This window comes from Diaphorina citri, unplaced genomic scaffold, assembly GCF_000475195.1.
Source record: "Diaphorina citri unplaced genomic scaffold, Diaci psyllid genome assembly version 1.1 scaffold732, whole genome shotgun sequence".
NCBI classification, from domain to species: Eukaryota; Metazoa; Arthropoda; class Insecta; order Hemiptera; family Psyllidae; genus Diaphorina; species Diaphorina citri.
The window spans coordinates 1-19,884 of NW_007378165.1; the positions used below are offsets into that span (position 1 = coordinate 1).

At 41.0% G+C, this 19,884-nt stretch overlaps 4 protein-coding genes and 1 long non-coding RNA gene across 5 annotated transcripts; 2 read left to right on the forward strand and 3 right to left on the reverse strand.

Moving 5' to 3' along the window:
* Positions 1 to 585: 585 nt before the first annotated feature.
* On the reverse strand, positions 586 to 2,796 carry LOC103511615 (ras GTPase-activating protein 1). The gene is made up of 5 exons (XM_008476343.2): positions 2,709 to 2,796; positions 2,528 to 2,649; positions 1,650 to 1,811; positions 960 to 1,124; positions 586 to 657 (listed from the first exon to the last, which is right to left on the reverse strand). The coding sequence occupies exons 1-5, from the start codon at positions 2,794 to 2,796 to the stop codon at positions 586 to 588; spliced, it is 609 nt and encodes a 202-aa protein (XP_008474565.2).
* Positions 2,797 to 3,214: 418 nt separating this feature from the next.
* LOC103511617 (insulin receptor substrate 1) lies at positions 3,215 to 3,998 on the forward strand. Its single transcript, XM_008476344.2, has 2 exons — positions 3,215 to 3,364; positions 3,852 to 3,998. Exons 1-2 carry the CDS (start codon positions 3,230 to 3,232, stop codon positions 3,996 to 3,998), a joined length of 282 nt encoding a protein of 93 aa, XP_008474566.1. The 5' UTR covers positions 3,215 to 3,229.
* Positions 3,999 to 4,828: 830 nt separating this feature from the next.
* Positions 4,829 to 6,811, reverse strand: LOC103511618 (ras GTPase-activating protein 1-like). The gene is made up of 2 exons (XM_026825334.1): positions 6,583 to 6,811; positions 4,829 to 5,088 (listed from the first exon to the last, which is right to left on the reverse strand). The coding sequence occupies exons 1-2, from the start codon at positions 6,614 to 6,616 to the stop codon at positions 4,844 to 4,846; spliced, it is 279 nt and encodes a 92-aa protein (XP_026681135.1). The 5' UTR covers positions 6,617 to 6,811; the 3' UTR covers positions 4,829 to 4,843.
* A 261-nt stretch (positions 6,812 to 7,072) lies between these two features.
* On the forward strand, positions 7,073 to 19,523 carry LOC103511619 (ras GTPase-activating protein 1). The gene is made up of 10 exons (XM_026825330.1): positions 7,073 to 7,133; positions 7,603 to 7,803; positions 8,671 to 8,882; positions 10,169 to 10,331; positions 15,099 to 15,369; positions 16,478 to 16,682; positions 17,224 to 17,339; positions 17,984 to 18,185; positions 18,765 to 18,884; positions 19,374 to 19,523. Exons 1-10 carry the CDS (start codon positions 7,100 to 7,102, stop codon positions 19,521 to 19,523), a joined length of 1,674 nt encoding a protein of 557 aa, XP_026681131.1. The 5' UTR covers positions 7,073 to 7,099.
* LOC113468430 lies at positions 13,842 to 14,331 on the reverse strand. The gene is made up of 2 exons (XR_003392185.1): positions 14,123 to 14,331; positions 13,842 to 13,903 (listed from the first exon to the last, which is right to left on the reverse strand). It is a non-coding gene; the product is annotated as an uncharacterized LOC113468430 (long non-coding RNA).
* Positions 19,524 to 19,884: the final 361 nt, after the last annotated feature.

The window sequence follows — 19,884 nt, forward strand, 5'->3', positions numbered from 1 at the left end:
GATCATGAGCCACAAAGTATGGGTGGGTATAGAAATTCAGTGTACAAACTTGAAATTTTTTTTGGTATATATGGAATCAATGATATTACTAGGGGACATCCCAAATATGGTTTTCAATCATAATTATGTGCAACATTTTGAAAAGTTTTTTTTTACAAAATAAAGAGACTAAATAAATAAAAAAATAAAAATCTAGTGTCAACATCACACAACTTTCTATTAGATTTCGGAATAAAAAAAAAATCGGACTTGATTTTTTGCAACCAAAAAAAAATTCAAAATGCCATAAATAAATATCTTAATATACGTGTATTGACCCCCACATTATTGGCGGTCTATTCCCATACATTTTATCTTTTACCCTCTTAAAAATAAAAATCTAGTGTCAACATCACACTACTTTCTATTAGATTTCGGAATAAAAAAAATCGGACTTGATTTTTTGCAACAAAAAAAAAAAAAAAAAATCCAAAATGCCATAAATAAATATCTTAATATATGTGTACTGACCCCACATTATTGGCGGTCTATTCCCGTACATTTTATCTCTTACCCTCCAGCCTCCACGTCTACAGTTAGTAATACTTACTCTAATAGAAACTCCTCATCGAATACAGGGTCAGGTCCAGATTTCACTTTAGTCCGCGCTACTTTAACCTGGAGGGGAAAAGAAGAACAAAATTTACAAACTACACTAACCCAAAAAATTACTTGGACACTTCGAAAAATGTCCATAACTTCGCTTCTACCGCTTCAATACGGATGACAAATTACTTGGACATTTCGAAAAATCTGCATAACTTCGCTTCTACCTCTTCAATATGGATGATATTACTAGGGGACATCCCAAATATGGTTTTCAATCATAATTATGTGCAACATTTTGTTGGGTGCTGACCCCCAAAAAAGCCCTCGGTTTGGATATTTTGACTCCAAATTTGGATTTTCCGTGGACTGACCTGGTTGAGGGAGATGACACAGAAGGGCGAGGGCACCAGTTTGGAGGGCAGTCGGTGAGCATCCATCAGGTGTAGGGACAGACAGCGCAACTCGCGAACCTTGGCCATCTTGGGAGATCGGGTCATCTGAGGTACACAGTGAGGGCGAAGTGCACTGATCCAGTCCTGAATAGGAGAACCAAAAAGGGTTAGAATTGAAACAACAGAAAGTATTTTTTTCCAATAGAATATCCCACTGTCATACAAACGATACAAGTTTCAAGTCAATCGGCCCAGTACTGTAAAAATACAGCATGGCTCAGAAGTACTAGCAAATCCCTTGTAACTTTTGAACGGCTTGGAATTTTGAAAATCTGTTTTCTTCTGAAGATAGGAAAGGGCCAAAATCCCGGTTTGAACCCCGAAAGTGGCACTTTTTGGATAAAAGTGGCCATTTCGCGAGAATTTCAAATGAGAACCCCTATTTTTTTATTTCAATTTTGAATTCTACGTCGAATTTCATAGGGAAACACATGATCGTTTGCTATTATTGGTAAGTGGTAAGTACGGGAGGCGAGATTTTTTTCATCCTGAACAAGGGATGTGATACATCAAACCGGTGTAGTTTTAGGTGCTGAATAACGTGGTGGCATTAGTTTTTCGTTATCTCAGCAGGATAAACAAGGTAAAATCCATTTTCTATTCTATTACCTGAGTGGTCTCAGCATAATCGGAGGACAGGTACGTAGTGTTGGCGAGACACGGTAGAGCGCGCTCGACTATTTGAAAACAAAATGGCCGATTGAACACAGAGTCATGAACTGGGTAGAGGTAGGCACAGGCCAGATCGATCAGGCCTTTGGGTTTCGTACGCTGAAATCATATATGAGGGGAAAAATTAGTTTTTTTTTCTTTTATACCACAGCTGGAGTTAAAACTTGAGTTCAACAGATATTGGAAAGATAAATTAAAAAAAAAAAAAAACTTGGGTTAAACCGATTTCAATTTTTTTTTTTTTTTTTTTTAATATGTTTGAAAGAGGGAACTGTAGCTACTGAGGTCTTATCGTCCCGAAAGCGAAAAAAGAAGGAAGACAGGATAGGACTGGAAGGAGAAAGCCAGCCGTTCCGAGAACGAACCTCATCTGTTTAGGATAAAATCCGCCCCGGGCCAGAACCGAACCTGCGACCTAGCGCTTACAAGGCAGAGGCGCTACCAAAAAAGCTATTTTGGCATTTCAGATGTTCATAACCGAGGCAACTGGAAATTGTTGTCTAAAAATGCCGACCCCACTTGAGTGGGAAAAGGTAAAGAAGAAGAAGAAGAAAAGAGGGACTAAGGTCTTATCGTCCCGAAAGCGAAGACAGAAGGAAGACATGATAGGACTGATAGGAGAAAGCCAGCCGTTCTGAGAACGAACCTTATCTGTTTAGGATACAATCCGCCCCGGGCCAGAACCGAACCTGCGACCTAGCGCTTACAAGGCAGAGGCGCTACCAAAAAAAGCTATTTTGGAATTTCGCAGCTTTATGGTTGGGTTTTACAACACAACTTTACATGAGGTTAATGAAGACCTTACTATCACTTACCTTGGGGTTATCGTAAAAACAGAGATGAGTGTCTGTTCCATCCACAATGAACACAAAATAGAGGCTCTTCCACTTCTTGTTCTTCTCGCTCTTCTTCAGTAGATAGCCCTGCATACGGATACCTGTAGATAAAACAACACAATACTAAGCTAAATCTAAATATAATAGTGGAATAGTGGACTCTCAAGAGAGCCATCCACTATGAACACAAAATAGAGGCTCTTCCACTTCTTGTTCTTCTCGCTCTTCTTCAGCAGATAGCCCTGCATACGAATACCTGTGGATAATAAAACACAATACTAAGCTAAATCTTGAAAGTATTATTAAAGAGTGCGGTAGCGCTCCGCCCTGCCAAGTCAAGAAAGTTTGGCCATACAAACTACTGTAATAAAAGCAAGATAAATTCACTCATCGCTCATAAATTCACTCATTTGCACACTGATTGTTCTATCTTTAGAACCAAAACACCTTGAACGCTGAAATTTATGTTCTAGTGCAAATGAAAAAAAAATCAAGAGATCTAAACTGACGTGAAGAGTATTATTAGTTATTATTTCATCTTTATGCTACTTTTATTTGATTTATTTATTTAATTTATTTTTATTTTTTTGTGGCTCTGAATGTTTTTTTTATTTATTTTCCGGTCCTATTTATTTATCGGTCTCTGGTATTTCTGTTTCAGAATATGTGTGGCCGGTTGAGATGGCCAACCGAGAGCTAGGAGGAAATAAAAACATTACCGGCCCCTATCTACTTTGCCTGACGGATCAGAGCATCATATTGGTCAAAACGGGATCCAACATTGACACGGACAAGCTGGATAATGTTGAATTTTCGGTGAGTTATCCAACACAACCGATAATTTATAGTGCAAAGTGCACTGGATTAGAGTTAAGGCCTCATTGGGTCTTTGATGTACCGGAGCTATGCAGTTCATTGTACTACTATTTTGGAGCAGCCTCCTGGGCCGAGTGGGTATCACATTAGGCTAGCACTCCGGAGGTCCCGGGTTTGATACCCGGTGGGGTCGAAGTTTTTTTTGGCTCTGTGCTTGGATTTCGGGGTGCACTCAGCCTCGTGAGGACAATTGAGTAGCTACTTTAATCGAGTAGCGACCAGTGGCGGCATTACCAGTGTAAAAAGATTATTGAATTATGGAAATTGATTGCAAATAAGGAGGCACTTAGTAATTCTGTGATATTCACAAAAGTTGTGAACAAGCTCTGCTTTACCACAAAGAATTTGAGATTGCGATTCTATTATTTAATTTCCTTTTTTTTTTATGACTTGTGTTAATGGCTACTGGTGTGTGTTTGCTTTCCAGATTCACAGCATCCGATGTTGCGGTGACTACCAGACGTTCTTCTACTTGGAAGTGGGAACGGCCACCGTCACAGGACCGGGTAACCTGTGGATGCAGGTGGAAGATAACGCCATGGCTGCCCATATGCATGCGACCGTTCTCAAGTAAGTTACCGTCTCCAATCTCCATGGTTCAGCCTTTAACGGGCCTATAACTTGGGACATAACGGGCCTATAACTTGGGACAACGTGATTACCACAGTTTGAACAATCCTTATCGAGCGATCAGCACAGTTTGAACAATCCTTATCGAGCGATCAGCACAGTTTGAACAACCCTTAAGGGTAGAAATAGAAACACACTACTATCACGTCACTTCAAGTCACGTGAAATCATGGGGAGTCAGAAAGCTGTAGTTGAAAGTTGTCCCATGATATTGTAGGTAATCTTGGTCAGGAGGTCAGGACCAACTAAGCCAACCTAGTTGGCTTACTTGGTAGCGCGTCAGCCTTGTGAGCGCTAAGCCGCAGGTTCGATTCCCGCCCGCCCGGGGCGGATTTTATCCTGAGCGGATAAGGTTCGTTCCCGGAAAGGGTGGCTTTCTCCTATCCTGTCTTCCTTCTTTATTCGATTTTGGGACGATAAGACCTTAGCAGTTACATTTGATAGATTTGATAGATTGAACATGCTGAGCGGATAAGGTTCGTTCCCGGAAAGGGTGGCTTTCTCCTATCCTGTCTTCCTTCTTTATTCGATTTTGGGACGATAAGACCTTACCAGTTACATTTGATAGATTGAACATCTATCAAATCTCTTAAGAAGATCCTAAAATATGTAAATCACTCTTCAATGCCTAGAGTTATAAGAAGGTAGAATCTGACTCACTGATTGTGAAGTTCACTGTGAAATAAAGACTCTTTGGGTTCCATGTTAATGTTCAAGGGTCCAATTTTTCTTATTTAGGGGTAGGTATAAAATTTTTGTGTTTTTAAAAGAACCTGTGTGAATTTCTATCTAAATATAAGTAAAAAGTTTCTGAACAATATGACCATGCTTACCTGGTCCAGCTTTGACAAGCATGTCCACAGCATCATTCTTAGTACACTCCGGGTGGAACCAATCAAACACCGTGTTTGGGTCAATGGTCTCGTCCAAATCTTCAACCAGGTCACGGAATATCATGCCTTGCTCCCCCGTCCTGTGCGCAGTCACCCACAGCCAACCGTCCCCCAGCTCGTTGTGAACAAAGAATATGTCACCTGTAACAAAAGTGGATTGAACAAAGTGAGTTCTAAGTTTAAACTGGCTTAAGGGGCATTTGGCCAAGTCACTCAAGCTTAACAAGAGATTCAATTAAGGATGTAGGCATTGAACCTGGGACATTCTGCATGGCAAGCAAGCGTGATACCACTGAACCAACCATGTCCCCATTCTGTTCCATATCAGAAATTGGCCATTATGAAACAATAATCACCTACTTTTCTGATAAGACAATACCCATTATAAAATAAAAAGACTTAATAAATAAAAAATAAAAATCTAGTGTCAACATCACACAACTTTCTATTAGATTTCGGAATAAAAAAAAAAATCGGACTTGATTTTTTGCAACAAAAAAAAATCCAAAATGCCATAAATAAATATCTTAATATGTGTATTGACCCCAAATTATTGGCGGTCTATTCCCATACATTTTATCTCTTACCCTCTTAAAAATAAAAATCTAGTGTCAACATCACACAACTTTCTATTAGATTTCGGAATAAAAAAAAAAAAAAATCGGACTTGATTTTTGGCAACAAAAAAAAATCCAAAATCCCATAAATAAATATCTTAATATATGTGTATTGACCCCACATTATTGGCGGTCTATTCCCATACATTTTATCTCTTATCCTCCAGCCTCCACGTCTACAGTTAGTAATACTTACTCTAATAGAAACTCCTCATCGAATACAGGGTCAGGTCCAGATTTCACTTTAGTCCGCGCTACTTTAACCTGGAGGGGAAAAGAAGAACAAAATTTACAAACTACACTAATTCTTCTTCTTCTTCTTCTTCTTCTTCTTCTTCTTCTTCTTCTTCTTCTTCTTCTTCTTCTTCTTCTTCTTCTTTCTCAATAAATAAATATTACCTGGGTTCTACTGAGTGTCTGGAGCTCCTTGAGGTGGGTGACACATATGTGGTGCAAAGTCAAATTTACAAACTACACTAACCCAAAAAATTACTTGGACACTTCGAAAAATGTCCATAACTTCGCTTCTACCGCTTCAATACGGATGATAAATTACTTGGACATTTCAATCAGACAGGGAGTCAAACTGGCGTCCTCCAATGTAGAAATCTCCACAAACTGCTGTCACTCTGAAAATGGCAGAAGGTATAAAGATCGCTAGATTAATCTAATATATAAAAATGTTTGGTTTGTTTGTTTGTTTGTTTGTGTGTTTGTTTGAACTTTATGCCTGGCCAATAATGAAGTTGTTTAGGATGTTGATAAAAATTGTCTTTAGGCCAAAGCTCAAGAAATGTACGTTTTTCAGAGGGGGGGGGCGGCATTTGGCCTAAGTCACTCAAGCTTAACAAGAGATTCAATTAAGGATGTAGGCATTGTACCTGGGACATTCTGCATGGCAAGCAAGTGTGTTACCACTGAACCAACCATGTCCCCATTCTGTTCCATACCAGAAATTGGCCATTATGAAACAATAATCACCTACTTTTCTGATAAGGCAATACCCATAATTACCCACCTTTCTGAAAGGTAAGTTCATCTGTGTCTGGCATCTTGGTGTACGGGAGAATGGCCACAATGCGTTTCTTGTCATTCACAGGTTCTGGAGGAGGGCAGGGGTGAGCAAGTCTTTCCCGTTTGAGAAGATCAGAGCAGGAGGAATAATAGCTGATCAAATCAGACAGGGAGTCAAACTGGCGTCCTCCAATGTAGAAATCTCCACAAACTGCTGTCACTCTGAAAATGGCAGAAGGTATAAAGATCCCTAGATTAATCTAATATTCTAATATATAAAAATGTTTGGTTTGTTTGTTTGTTCAAACTTTATGCCTGGCCAAACTGCTCATCCGATTGCTATGAAACTTTGTGAACTTACCTATTGCTTGCACTCCTGTGAAGGTTATAGGCTATTTTCCGGTTTGTTTTTGTTAAGCTACGCCAAGCAAGACCACTAAATGGATGAGTGACAATAAGAAATACACAGGAAGCAGAGACTGTGGGAGAGAAATATTGTGGCCATTCTCCCGTACACCAAGATGCCAGACACAGATGAACTTACCTTTCAGAAAGGTGGGTAATTAATTAATTATGGGTATTGCCTTATCTGAAAAGTAGGTGATTATTGTTTCATAATGGCCAATTTCTGGTATGGAACGGAAGGGGACATGGTTGGTTCAGTGGTAACACACTTGCTTGCCATGCAGAATGTCCCAGGTTCAATGCCTACATCCTTAATTGAATCTCTTGTTAAGCTTTAGTGACTTAGGCCAAATGCCCCCCCAGAAAAACGTACCTACATTTCTTGAGCTTTGGCCTAAGGACAATTTTTATCAACATCCTAAACAACTTCATTATTGACTCTGTAATTTTGTGAAGGTCCAAATTATACAAATTTATCTATATATTATCCTGTATTTTCAATTCAATTATGTTAATTTATGTACAACATCAACATTCTAAAGTAAACCTCTGCAATATTCGAGTAACTTAAGCCAGTTTAAACTTAAAACTCACTTTGTTCAATCCACTTTTGTTACAGGTGACATATTCTTTGTTCACAACGAGCTGGGGGACGGGTGGCTGTGGGTGACCGCGCACAGGACGGGGGAGCAAGGCATGATATTCCGTGACCTGGTTGAAGATTTGGACGAGACCATTGACCCGAACACGGTGTTTGATTGGTTCCACCCGGAGTGTACTAAGAATGATGCTGTAGACATGCTTGTCAAAGCTGGACCAGGTAAGCATGGTCATATTGTTCAGAAACTTTTTACTTATATTTAGATAGAAATTCACACTAGGTTCTTTTAAAAACACAAAATTTTTATACCTACCCCTAAATAATAAAAATTGGACCCTTGATCATTAACATGGAACCCAAAGAGTCTTTATTTCACAGTGAACTTCACAATCAGTGAGTCAGATTCTACTTTCTTATAACTCTAGGCATGGAAGAGTGATTTACATATTTTAGGATCTTCTTAAGAGATTTGATAGATGTTCAATCTATCAAATGTAACTGCTAAGGTCTTATCGTCCCAAAATCGAATAAAGAAGGAAGACAGGATAGGAGAAAGCCACCCTTTCCGGGAACGAACCTTATCCGCTCAGGATAAAATCCGCCCCGGGCGGGAATCGAACCTGCGGCTTAGCGCTCACAAGGCTGACGCGCTACCAAGTAAGCCAACTAGGCTGGCTTAGTTGGTCCTGACCAAGGAAGACAGGATAGGAGAAAGCCACCCTTTCCGGGAACGAACCTTATCCGCTCAGGATAAAATCCGCCCCGGGCGGGAATCGAACCCGCGGCTTAGCGCTCACAAGGCTGACACGCTACCAACTAAGCCAACTAGGCTGGCTTAGTTGGTCCTGACCAAGATTACCTACAATATCATGGGACAACTTTCAACTACAGCTTTCTGACTCCCCATGATTTCACGTGACTTGAAGTGACGTGATAGTAGTGTGTTTCTATTTCTACCTTAACACTGGGACAACTTTCAACTACAGCTTTCTGACTCCCCATGATTTCACGTGACTTGAAGTGACGTGATAGTAGTGTGTTTCTATTTCTACCGTAACACTTCTATTCTATTCTATTCCATTTCAGGCAGTTTCCTCGTTCGGCCAAGTGACAATTCCCCGGGCGACTACTCTCTCTTCTTTCACATCAACAATCAAATCCAGCGGTTTCGGATCGAAAAGAAAGCGGTGCGTTATTTGATGGGAGGACGCACGTTCGAATGTTTGGATGCGGTGATCAATCGCTACCGCAAGGAGCAGATTGTGGAGGGACACACGCTCGGCTTTCCCGTTACTAGGGTGAGTATAAAACAGTAATGGTACTTGTTTAGATGTCACGTCAATGGAAAATTGCTACAAAAGGGAGCTGTCACAAAAGTTTCCTCGTTCGGCCAAGTGACAATTCCCCGGGCGACTACTCTCTCTTCTTTCACATCAACAATCAAATCCAGCGGTTTCGGATCGAGAAGAAAGCGGTGCGTTATTTGATGGGAGGACGCACGTTCGAATGTTTGGATGCGGTGATCAATCGCTATCGCAAGGAGCAGATTGTGGAGGGACACACGTTGGGTTTCCCCGTTACTAGGGTGAGTATAAAACAGTAATGGTACTTGTTCAGAAGTCACGTCAATGGAAAATTGCTACAAAAGGGAGCTGTCACAAATGAGCAGTGACCAGTGTTATTATGTGGTTAGGTTAAACACAAATTGGAGCTTTCTTTTTCATTGTCGTGGCTTTTTCTTTAATACTAGCGTCTACACTACTACCATGATTGGCTGTGTTAAGTTACCACATCATTTTCCACACGCCAAGAAAGGACGAGAATGGCCTATCTCAGCCCAGTACATAAACACACCCTCAAGCTTTGCTGTTTCTTTCGCAAGGGAAATTTCAGGCTGGTATCCTCCCTATTCAAAGTCCTTCAGCCAGACATAAATAACATACATATTTGGTTATATCTCCCCCAGACAGAAGACTGGTTCTCTCTCGCCGGAGTCACACCGATAGGGGAGTGGGGCAGTCTCCGACTCAAGTTCCGCTACTCACATGACCTGGTTATGCCCAGTGAGGAGTATTCGCCTCTACAGCAACTCCTTCTGGAATCTGACCTAGCTGTGGTCAAAGCTCTGGCTGATGTGTGCCATGGCGATCGAAACCGACTGGCTTCCTCCCTTCTGCGAATATTCAGGTAGGTAAACCAAAGATACTTATTTATTTTTACTTTTTTTTGCTCAGGTGATAATTACAGTATGGCCTACTTAAAAAAAAAGAGGTTTGATAGAGGGAACTTGAACTGCTAAGTCCTTATCGCCCGGAAAGCAAAGAGAGAAGAAAGAAGATATGATAGGAGAAAGCCAGCTGTTACCTATTCGGGAATCGAACCCGCAACCTAGCGCTTACAAGGCAGACGCACTACCAACTAAGCTGCCTATTAAATGTCAAACTTCAGTCTAAAACCGTACCACAGTACAGATGTGAATAGAACACAAAACTGCAAACTTTGAAGTTTGCAGTGTGCTACAAGTTGCAGTCTAGATGTAAAAGAAACCTTACCATGCTCTATATTCTATGCTATTCTATTCCAGACGGTGACTGAAGTGGATGCCAAGATAAAACCCGTGCAACATGCAGAGAAGATTTATGCCACGCTGAGAGAATGTAGAGAACAAGTCGGGCTCAAGAAGATCAAAGGTAATGTATACATTCTTATTGAATCAAAGGTAAACCTTTTATTTAGACTGTTTCTTGGTTATAATTCAATGTAGGTACCTACTCAAAATAGAAGAAATTACAAACAAATGGCGAAATTATTGCTTAGGCCCCTAGGGCAATCCTGTCAAAGTGGACTGAGAGAATGTAGAGAACAAGTCGGGCTCAAGAAGATCAAAGGTAATGTATACATTCTTATTGAATCAAAGGTAAACCTTTTATTTATAATTCAATGTAGGTACCTACTCAATATAGAAGAAATTACAAACAAATGGCGAAATTATTGCTTAGGCCCCTAGGGCAATCTTGTCAAAGTGGATTGAAACAACAGAAAGTATTTTTTTCCAATAGAATATCCCACTGTCATACAAACGATACAAGTTTCAAGTCAATCGGCCCAGTACTGCAAAAATACAGCATGGCTCAGAAGTCCTAGCAAACCCCTTGTAACTTTTGAACGGCTTGGAATTTTGAAAATCTGTTTCATGCCTGGCCAACTGCTCATCCGATTGCTATGAAACTTTGTGAACTTACCTATTGCTTGCACTCCTGTGAAGGTTATAGGCTATTTTCTGATTTGTTTTTGTTAAGCTATGCCAAGCAAGACCACTAAATGGATGAGTGACAATATTTTTTTTATTTTATGTTAAGGTGGTCTCTTCCTGATCCCTTGTGTGCCGCGTCCATTTTAATTTAGGACTATTGCACTGCCATGAGTGACAATAAGAAATACACAGGAAGCAGAGACTGTGGGAGAGAAATGAAATTTACAAACTACACTAACCCAAAAAATTACTTGGACACTTCGAAAAATGTCCATAACTTCGCTTCTACCGCTTCAATACGGATGACAAATTACTTGGACATTTCGAAAAATCTGCATAACTTCGCTTCTACCTCTTCAATATGGATGCTATTACTAGGGGACATCCCAAATATGGTTTTCAATCATAATTATGTGCAACATTTTAATGATATTACTAGGGGACATCCCAAATATGGTTTTCAATCATAATTATGTGCAACATTTTGTTGGGTGCTGACCCCCAAAAAAGCCCTCGGTTTGGATATTTTGACTCCAAATTTGGATTTTCCGTGGACTGACCTGGTTGAGGGAGATGACACAGAAGGGCGAGGGCACCAGTTTGGAGGGCAGTCGGTGAGCATCCATCAGGTGTAGGGACAGACAGCGCAACTCGCGAACCTTGGCCATCTTGGGAGATCGGGTCATCTGAGGTACACAGTGAGGGTGGATTTTCCGTGGACTGACCTGGTTGAGGGAGATGACACAGAAGGGCGAGGGCACCAGTTTGGAGGGCAGTCGGTGAGCATCCATCAAGTGTAGGGACAGACAGCGCAACTCGCGAACCTTGGCCATCTTGGGAGATCGGGTCATCTGGGGTACACAGTGAGGCCGAAGTGCACTGATCCAGTCCTGAATAGGAGAACCAAAAAGGGTTAGAATTGAAACAACAGAAAGTATTTTCGCAGAATCCTTTCTTATTGCACACCTAGATCATAAAAGGAATATTCCTACCAAATTTCAGCTTTCTAGGTGTTGTCGTTCAGGAGATAGAGCGATCAGTGTGTGAAATGTGAATGGATCTTGATTTTATAATATAAGATTTGTAAATTTTACCCATAAAATACACGAGACCTTATTTAGACTGCGGGAGTAAAGGGACTTTTCAGTCTCGTGCTGCCCCGGCTATGTCCATTAGGGGGGGACGGGGGGACATCGCCGGGAGAGGGACCCCGGTACCGCATCGACCCGTGTGGGGGATGCACTGCTTGTGACACGCCAGGTAGCACTCGTCACAGCGGTAACCCTGAGGGGGGAAGAAAATGATGATTGAGATATTTGGTTATTTTTATTATAAAAAAAATGAACCTTGGAAGCTCTTCTTACATCCACACCTATCCATTAACTGGAAAATTTCCGCCCTGGCCGGGATTCGAACCCAGCACCTCCAGGTTGAGAGTGCTCTTGACCACTCAGAGGTGGGCGATTATTATTATCAATTTTTTAAGAGGGGAACTAACTACTGAGGTCTTATCGTCCCGAAAGCGAAAAAAGAAGGAAGACAGGATAGGACTGGAAGGAGAAAGCCAGCCGTTCCGAGAACGAACCTCATCTGTTTAGGATAAAATCCGCCCCGGGCCAGAACCGAACCTGCGACCTAGCGCTTACAAGGCAGAGGCGCTACCAAAAAAGCTATTTTGGCATTTCACAGCTTTATGGTTGGGTTTTACAACACAACTTTACATGAGGTTAATGAAGACCTTACTATCACTTACCTTGGGGTTATCGTAAAAACAGAGATGAGTGTCTGTTCCATCCACAATGAACACAAAATAGAGGCTCTTCCACTTCTTGTTCTTCTCGCTCTTCTTCAGTAGATAGCCCTGCATACGGATACCTGTAGATAAAACAACACAATACTAAGCTAAATCTAAATATAATAGTGGAATAGTGGACTCTCAAGAGAGCCATCCACTATGAACACAAAATAGAGGCTCTTCCACTTCTTGTTCTTCTCGCTCTTCTTCAGTAGATAGCCCTGCATACGGATACCTGTAGATAAAACAACACAATACTAAGCTAAATCTAAATATAATAGTGGAATAGTGGACTCTCAAGAGAGCCATCCACTATGAACACAAAATAGAGGCTCTTCCACTTCTTGTTCTTCTCGCTCTTCTTCAGCAGATAGCCCTGCATACGAATACCTGTGGATAATAAAACACAATACTAAGCTAAATCTTGAAAGTATTATTAAAGAGTGCGGTAGCGCTCCGCCCTGCCAAGTCAAGAAAGTTTGGCCATACAAACTACTGTAATAAAAGCAAGATAAATTCACTCATCGCTCATAAATTCACTCATTTGCACACTGATTGTTCTATCTTTAGAACCAAAACACCTTGAACGCTGAAATTTATGTTCTAGTGCAAATGAAAAAAAAATCAAGAGATCTAAACTGACCTCGGGTTATCACTTGATTTATGATTGATTTTCCGTGGCGAAGCACAGGCGACCTGTTAGTTATACAACAACTTTTTTTCCACTTTGACAAGATTGCCCTAGGGGCCTAAGCAATAATTTCGCCATTTGTTTGTAATTTCTTCTATTTTGAGTAGGTACCTACATTGAATTATAACCAAGAAACAGTCTAAATAAAAGGTTTAAGTACCTTTGATTCGATAAAGAATTGAATGTGATTTTTTTTTTTTTTTTAGAGAGATATAATAGTCTTGAAATCAAAAAGAAGAGTACAGGATACAGGAGAGAGTCAGTCGTTCCGAAAACGAACCTTACCTGTTTAGGATAAAGTTCACCCTAGGCAGAAATCGAACCCGCAACCCAGCACTTACGAGACAGATGCATTTGTTTTGCAACATTTGCGCAACTGTTTACACCTATTACGAAACAAATTTTCCCTGTATACTTTTATAGGTTTTCTGTTGGAAGTTGCTCATCATTCGAAACATTTGTTTCGCACCATTTGCGCAACTGTTGATACAGTTGCGAAACAAATGTTTCCAGCATGCGTGGCATAAATCTTCTCTGCATGTTGCACGGGTTTTATCTTGGCATCCACTTCAGTCACCGTCTGGAATAGAATAGCATAGAATATAGAGCATGGTAGTAGTGAAGACGTTAGTATTAAAGAAAAAGCCACGACAATGAAAAAGAAAGCTCCAATTTGTGTTTAACCTAACCACATAATAACACTGGTCACTGCTCATTTGTGTTTTGTGACAGCTCCCTTTTGTAGCAATTTTCCATTGACGTGACATCTAAACAAGTACCATTACTGTTTTATACTCACCCTAGTAACGGGAAAGCCGAGCGTGTGTCCCTCCACAATCTGCTCCTTGCGGTAGCGATTGATCACCGCATCCAAACATTCGAACGTGCGTCCTCCCATCAAATAACGCACCGCTTTCTTTTCGATCCGAAACCGCTGGATTTGATTGTTGATGTGAAAGAAGAGAGAGTAGTCGCCCGGGGAATTGTCACTTGGCCGAACGAGGAAACTGCCTGAAATGGAATAGAATAGAAGTGTTAAGGTAGAAATAGAAACACACTACTATCACGTCACTTCAAGTCACGTGAAATCATGGGGAGTCAGAAAGCTGTAGTTGAAAGTTGTCCCATGATATTGTAGGTAATCTTGGTCAGGAGGTCAGGACCAACTAAGCCAACCTAGTTGGCTTACTTGGTAGCGCGTCAGCCTTGTGAGCGCTAAGCCGCAGGTTCGATTCCCGCCCGCCCGGGGCGGATTTTATCCTGAGCGGATAAGGTTCGTTCCCGGAAAGGGTGGCTTTCTCCTATCCTGTCAGAGAGAGAGAGAGAGAGAGAGAGAGAGAGTAGTCATGAGGTTGATTGATTAGTCTTATTTCCTTGTCTTATATGTCTGCACTGGTGAGTAGCGTCCATTTTAATGATCTCTCTCTCTCTCTTACTCTGTATCCTTCTTTCTCTCTCTGCCTCTCTCTCTCTCTTCTCTCTGTATCCTTCTTTCTCTCTCTCTTTCTCTATCTCTCTCTCTCTGTATCCTTCTTTCTCTCTCTCTCTCTCTCTCTTTCTCTCTGTATCCTTCTTTCTCTCTCTTTCCCTCTCTCTCTCTCTGTCTTTCTCTCTCTGTACTTCTTTTCTCTCTGTATCCTTCTTTCTCTCTCTTTCCCTCTCTCTCTCTCTGTCTTTCTCTCTCTGTACTTCTTACGAGTGGATGCCCTTCTCACTCAAGCTTTGCTGTTTCTTTCGCAAGGGAAATTTCAGGCTGGTATCCTCCCTATTGAAAGTCCTCCAGCCAGACATAAATAACACACATATTTGGTTCTATCTCCCCCAGACAGAAGACTGGTTCTCTCTGGCCGGAGTCACACCGATAGGGGAGTGGGGCAGTCTCCGACTCAAGTTCCGCTACTCACATGACCTGGTTATGCCCAGTGAGGAGTATTCGCCTCTACAGCAACTCCTTCTGGAATCTGACCTAGCCGTGGTCAAAGCTCTGGCTGATGTGTGCCATGGCGATCGAAACCGACTGGCTTCCTCCCTTCTACGAATATTCAGGTAGGTAAACCAAAAATACTTATTTATTTTTACTTTTTTTTTGCTCAGGTGATAATTACAGTATGGCCTACTTAAAAAAAAAGTTTGATAGAGTAAAGTTCTCTCTCCCTCCCATGTTTCGTACAGTAACCCTAAGGTGCAGTTGTATTTCTCATAAATATACACAATAATGTCTTCTTTAATTTTTCGTCCCTTAGGTTAGAAGATGTTCAAAGGGTAAATGTGCTTTCCAACACAGTCATCACTATTATTTTGTTTGTCGTCTCTCAAACTAACTAGGCTACTCCAGTCACAGTGGAATAGAATATACCCTGTTTTTCCTGCCAGAATGAGACTGAAAAGTCCCTTTACTCCCGCAGTCTAAACAAGGTCTTATGTATGTATTTGGTACAGAATAAATTCTCAGTACGTTCAAGCAAAGATCAAATATTTTAAAGAATTGGATGGGAGTGATCAAATTTTGATTTAAACTTGCCTTGAACTTTGGGTTATAAACCTTGGCTGTAAAATAAAACATCTATAAATTTGTAAAAAAAAAAAAAAAAACTTGCCTTGAATACTTGAATGGAAGTCTGAATATGTTTTGCATTACTTAGGTTGAGTTTTACCACGTTGAAATGTTTCAGGATTGAGTTCAATCCAAGGTTGACCAGGGTTTCAAGTATAGCGAAATCCTCGTATTATCTCAATCCCGAGTTGGTAAACCCTAGCATTAATCTTTTTAAAAGGTTGCTAGATTGTGACCTAAACGGATAGTTGGTAATCAGGAAGAGGTTTGATAGAGGGAACTTGAACTGCTAAGTCCTTATCGCCCGGAAAACGAAGAGAGAAGAAAGAAGATATGATGATAGGAGAAAGCCAGCTGTTATCTATTCGGGAATCGAACCCGCGACCTAGCACTTACAAGGCAGACGCGCTACAAACTAAGCTGCCTATTAAATGTCAAACTTTACTCTAAAACCGTACCACAGCACATATGTGAATAGAACACAAAACTGCAAACTTTGAAGTTTGCAGGAAGTTTGCAGTGTGCTACAAGTTGCTGTCTAGATGTGAAAGAAGCCATATGGTGTCTGGGCATATCAGTTTCTTAAATTTTCTATTCTAGATACGAACAAAAAGAGGCGGACCTGTTGACGTCGCTGAACGACGCAGAGATAGCTCGCGAGGACGAAACGTCGACGCTGCTCCGTGGTGCGTCGCTTACAACGTCACTCATGGATTTGTACATGCGGTCTGTGTGCGGTGATTTCCTCAAGGCGGCCCTCACGGATATCATCGGCAAGCTGCTGGAGGCCAAACAAAGTTGCGAGGTGAGAGCATAAAGCCTAGTATACAATACAATGGAAATATTGTTTCGCAACAGTTGTAAACAGAAGCGCAGTTGTTGCAAAACAAATGTTTCGAATGATGAGAAACTTTCAAGATAAAACTTACAGATTTGTACTGGAAACCTTTCTTTCACACCAGTCATAAACTGAAGCGCAATAGTTGTGAAACAAATGTTTTGAATGGTGCATGACTTTCAAGATAAAACCTGCCAGCCTAGTAAGCTTGGAAGGTAGCTCGTCTGTCTCATAAGCGCTAGGTCGCGGGTTCGATTTCCGCCTGGAGCGAACTTTATCTTAGATAGATTCGTACTCGGAACGGCTGACTTTCTCCTACCTATCCTGTCTTCTGCTCTTCGATTTTGGGAAAATAAGACCTCTTTTGTTACAGTTCCCTTTATCTAAAAAAAAAAAAAAAAAAAAAAAAAAAAAAAAAAAAAAAAACTAATCGTCTTCTTTTTCCTCCGCCTGATCTTCTTCTCCTTCTTCTTCTTCTCGTTGAAGTGTGATTACTTCTTGCGTTTCTGTTTCTCCAACCAAGATGGAATCTCCAGAAGAGGCCTGTGCTAATGCAGAATTTCTACTTCAAGTCCTGGATGACGTAACCTTGTCTATATTTATGTGTGCAGATGCCTGCCCTAGGTAAGTAAACGATTAGGTCAGTGGTAAGTCACTCGCTTCTCAGGCCAAAGGTTTTAGGTTCGAATCACCTTAAGAGGCCTGTGCCAAGCTCAAATTGGAGACATTTTGGACCCCTATATATACAGAGATAGAAAATTGTTATTTTGAACGAATCTGTCACCCCTTAAAATTCATAAAGTTTTGTAGCCCCGTTAAATGTTCCTGGGGAGAAATGTTGATCCTTCGGGCCGGATATTTTTCAAAAAATTTTGGTCCTTCGGGCCGGATATTTCTCAAAAAATTTTGGTCCCTCGGGCTGGATATTTTTCAAACAAATTCTTCTCCTTCCTCTACTCCCCAAAACATGTCAAAATATATAAGACCTTGATTAGACTGTGGGAGTAAAGGGACTTTTCAGTCTCATTCTGGCAGGATAAAAAGGTGTATTCTATTCTAATATTTCTTCAGGGAAAAATGTTAGTCCTTCGGGCCGCATATTTCTCTAAAAATGTTGGTCCTTCGGGCCTCATATTTCTCAAAAAATGTTGGTCCTTCGAGCCGGATATTTCTCTAAAAATGTTGGTCCTTCGGGCCGCATATTTTTCAAAAGATAAAAGTTGGTCCTTTGGGCCGGATTCAAACTACTTTCTCTTCTTCTTCTACAGAACCCTGCGCTTCATCTGCCACTGTCTACAACGGTCCGTTCTACACAAGTGGCCGCACGAGAGGTTTGTGCGCACGCGCGTCGTGTCCGGATTCATATTCCTGCGTCTCCTCTGTCCGGCGCTTCTCAACCCGAGACAGTTCGGCCTCCTCCCCTCCCCTCCTCCCCCGCAGGCGGGGAGATCCCTTGTCATGGTGGCCAAGGTAAGGCAAAGTAGAAAAGAATAGACTACACTTTGTACTGCCAGAACGAGACTGAAAAGTCCCTTTACTCCCGCAGTCTAAATAAGGTCTCGTGTATTTTATGGGTAAAATTTACAAATCTTATATTATAAAATCAAGATCCATTCACATTTCACACACTGATCGCTCTATCTCCTGAACGACAACACCTAGAAAGCTGAAATTTGGTAGGAATATTCCTTTTATGATCTAGGTGTGCAATAAGAAAGGATTCTGCGAAAATCCAAACCGATCCTGAGATATGATCAATTTTTGTTCGCTAAAATCTCCATAAGAAATACACAGAGTGCAGAGACTTCGGGAGAGAAATGTTCCGCTCTCGACCAACATTTTGAGTTTCTAGCGGGATTCCGGAGCGAAGCGACGGAATTCAAGTATATAAAACCTTGCTTAAATTCCACTCCATTGTTATGGTGGCCAAGGTAAAGTATGATCGGACGAAGTGAGGCGTGAGTTTTAACTCGACGGTTTTAATTTTTGAGTGGGCTCCACAATTCACTGACCACTGATACATAATAATACATATTCAAATGTTTCCAGTGTCTGATGAACCTGGCAAATTTGGTGGAGTTCGGTGGCAAGGAACAATACATGGAGGTGGTGAACCCCTTCATACTTAAGAACAAGGAGAGGATGGTCGTGTTTCTAGATCAACTTTCGGTAACTTAAAATACTGTTTTATTATTATTATTATTATTATTATTATTATGGCCTTTGTCCTCAATTCAATACAATCGTTAGATCGTTATTTTTATTTTTTTATTTTATTATTTTTTTTAAGGCTTTATGGCAGGATTCTCACACAGTGAGCTCTTCCACCCAACCAATTATTTGATCACTGCGTATACATAACTAACTGCAAAGGTGTTTAGTGAAGGGGATTTTACCCTCCATTCTGTGACAAACTACCGGCTTACTCAACATTAACCTCAACCACCCTGAGTAAAGCCGGAGAAAGCAAGCAATAAGAGATTGTCCAGGTGGTCACCGGTCCAGATACTAACCACGCGGAACGTTGCTTAACTTCTGTAGTATATTTTCAGGTTGACGAACTTTTATAGTTTCAGTGATTTATAGGAAACATTCTAAGTGCTATCGCCGCTGTCCGTATAATAATGGCATTTGTTTTGCTTGAAATTTGAATTGCAGAATGTGAGTGAAAAGCCGGTGACAGCCGAGGCAGATAAACTGAAAGGCGATGTAGGCCGCGACCTGGCCACTTTGCACCACATATGTGTCACCCACCTCAAGGAGCTCCAGACACTCAGTAGAACCCAGGTAATATTTTTTATTTATTGAGATAGAGAAGAAGAGTAAGAAGGAAGAAGAAAAAGAGAATGTACCTCAGAACTCTTTTTTTTCTTTTTTGAAGAGGTTTGATAGAGGGAACTGCCAACATCTTATCGTCCCGAAAGTGAAAAGAGAAAGAAGACAGGATGAGAAAAAGCCAGTTGTTCCGAGAACGAACCTTATCCGTTCAGTATAAAATCCGCCCCGGGCGGGAATCGAACCCGCGACCTAGCGCTTACAAGGCAGACGCGCTACCCTCCAAGGTAACTAGGCTGGCGAGTTATGGTAAAACAAACTGACAAACTAAAAAAAAAAAAAAAAAATGGAAAACTTAAATTCGCTAAAATCTCCATAAGAAATACACAGAGTG

Excerpts from the sequence above, each read along its gene's own strand:
- LOC103511615 (XM_008476343.2), bottom strand. The coding sequence starts at position 2,796 with ATGCAGGGCTATCTGCTGAAGAAGAGCGAGAAGAACAAGAAGTGGAAG. Across the intron at positions 1,125-1,649 it reads ATTATGCTGAGACCACTCAG|GACTGGATCAGTGCACTTCG; the intron begins GTAATAGAATAG and ends TCTCCTATTCAG. Across the intron at positions 658-959 it reads GTGTCATCTCCCTCAACCAG|GTTAAAGTAGCGCGGACTAA; the intron begins GTCAGTCCACGG and ends TTTCCCCTCCAG.
- LOC103511617 (XM_008476344.2), top strand. The coding sequence starts at position 3,230 with ATGGCCAACCGAGAGCTAGGAGGAAATAAAAACATTACCGGCCCCTAT. Across the intron at positions 3,365-3,851 it reads TGGATAATGTTGAATTTTCG|ATTCACAGCATCCGATGTTG; the intron begins GTGAGTTATCCA and ends TTTGCTTTCCAG.
- LOC103511618 (XM_026825334.1), bottom strand. The coding sequence starts at position 6,616 with ATGCCAGACACAGATGAACTTACCTTTCAGAAAG. Across the intron at positions 5,089-6,582 it reads TGAACTTACCTTTCAGAAAG|GTGACATATTCTTTGTTCAC; the intron begins GTGGGTAATTAT and ends CTTTTGTTACAG.
- LOC103511619 (XM_026825330.1), top strand. The coding sequence starts at position 7,100 with ATGCCAGACACAGATGAACTTACCTTTCAGAAAG. Across the intron at positions 10,332-15,098 it reads TTTATTTAGACTGTTTCTTG|TCCTCCAGCCAGACATAAAT; the intron begins GTTATAATTCAA and ends CCCTATTGAAAG. Across the intron at positions 16,683-17,223 it reads AGGCCAAACAAAGTTGCGAG|GTTTCTCCAACCAAGATGGA; the intron begins GTGAGAGCATAA and ends TCTTGCGTTTCT.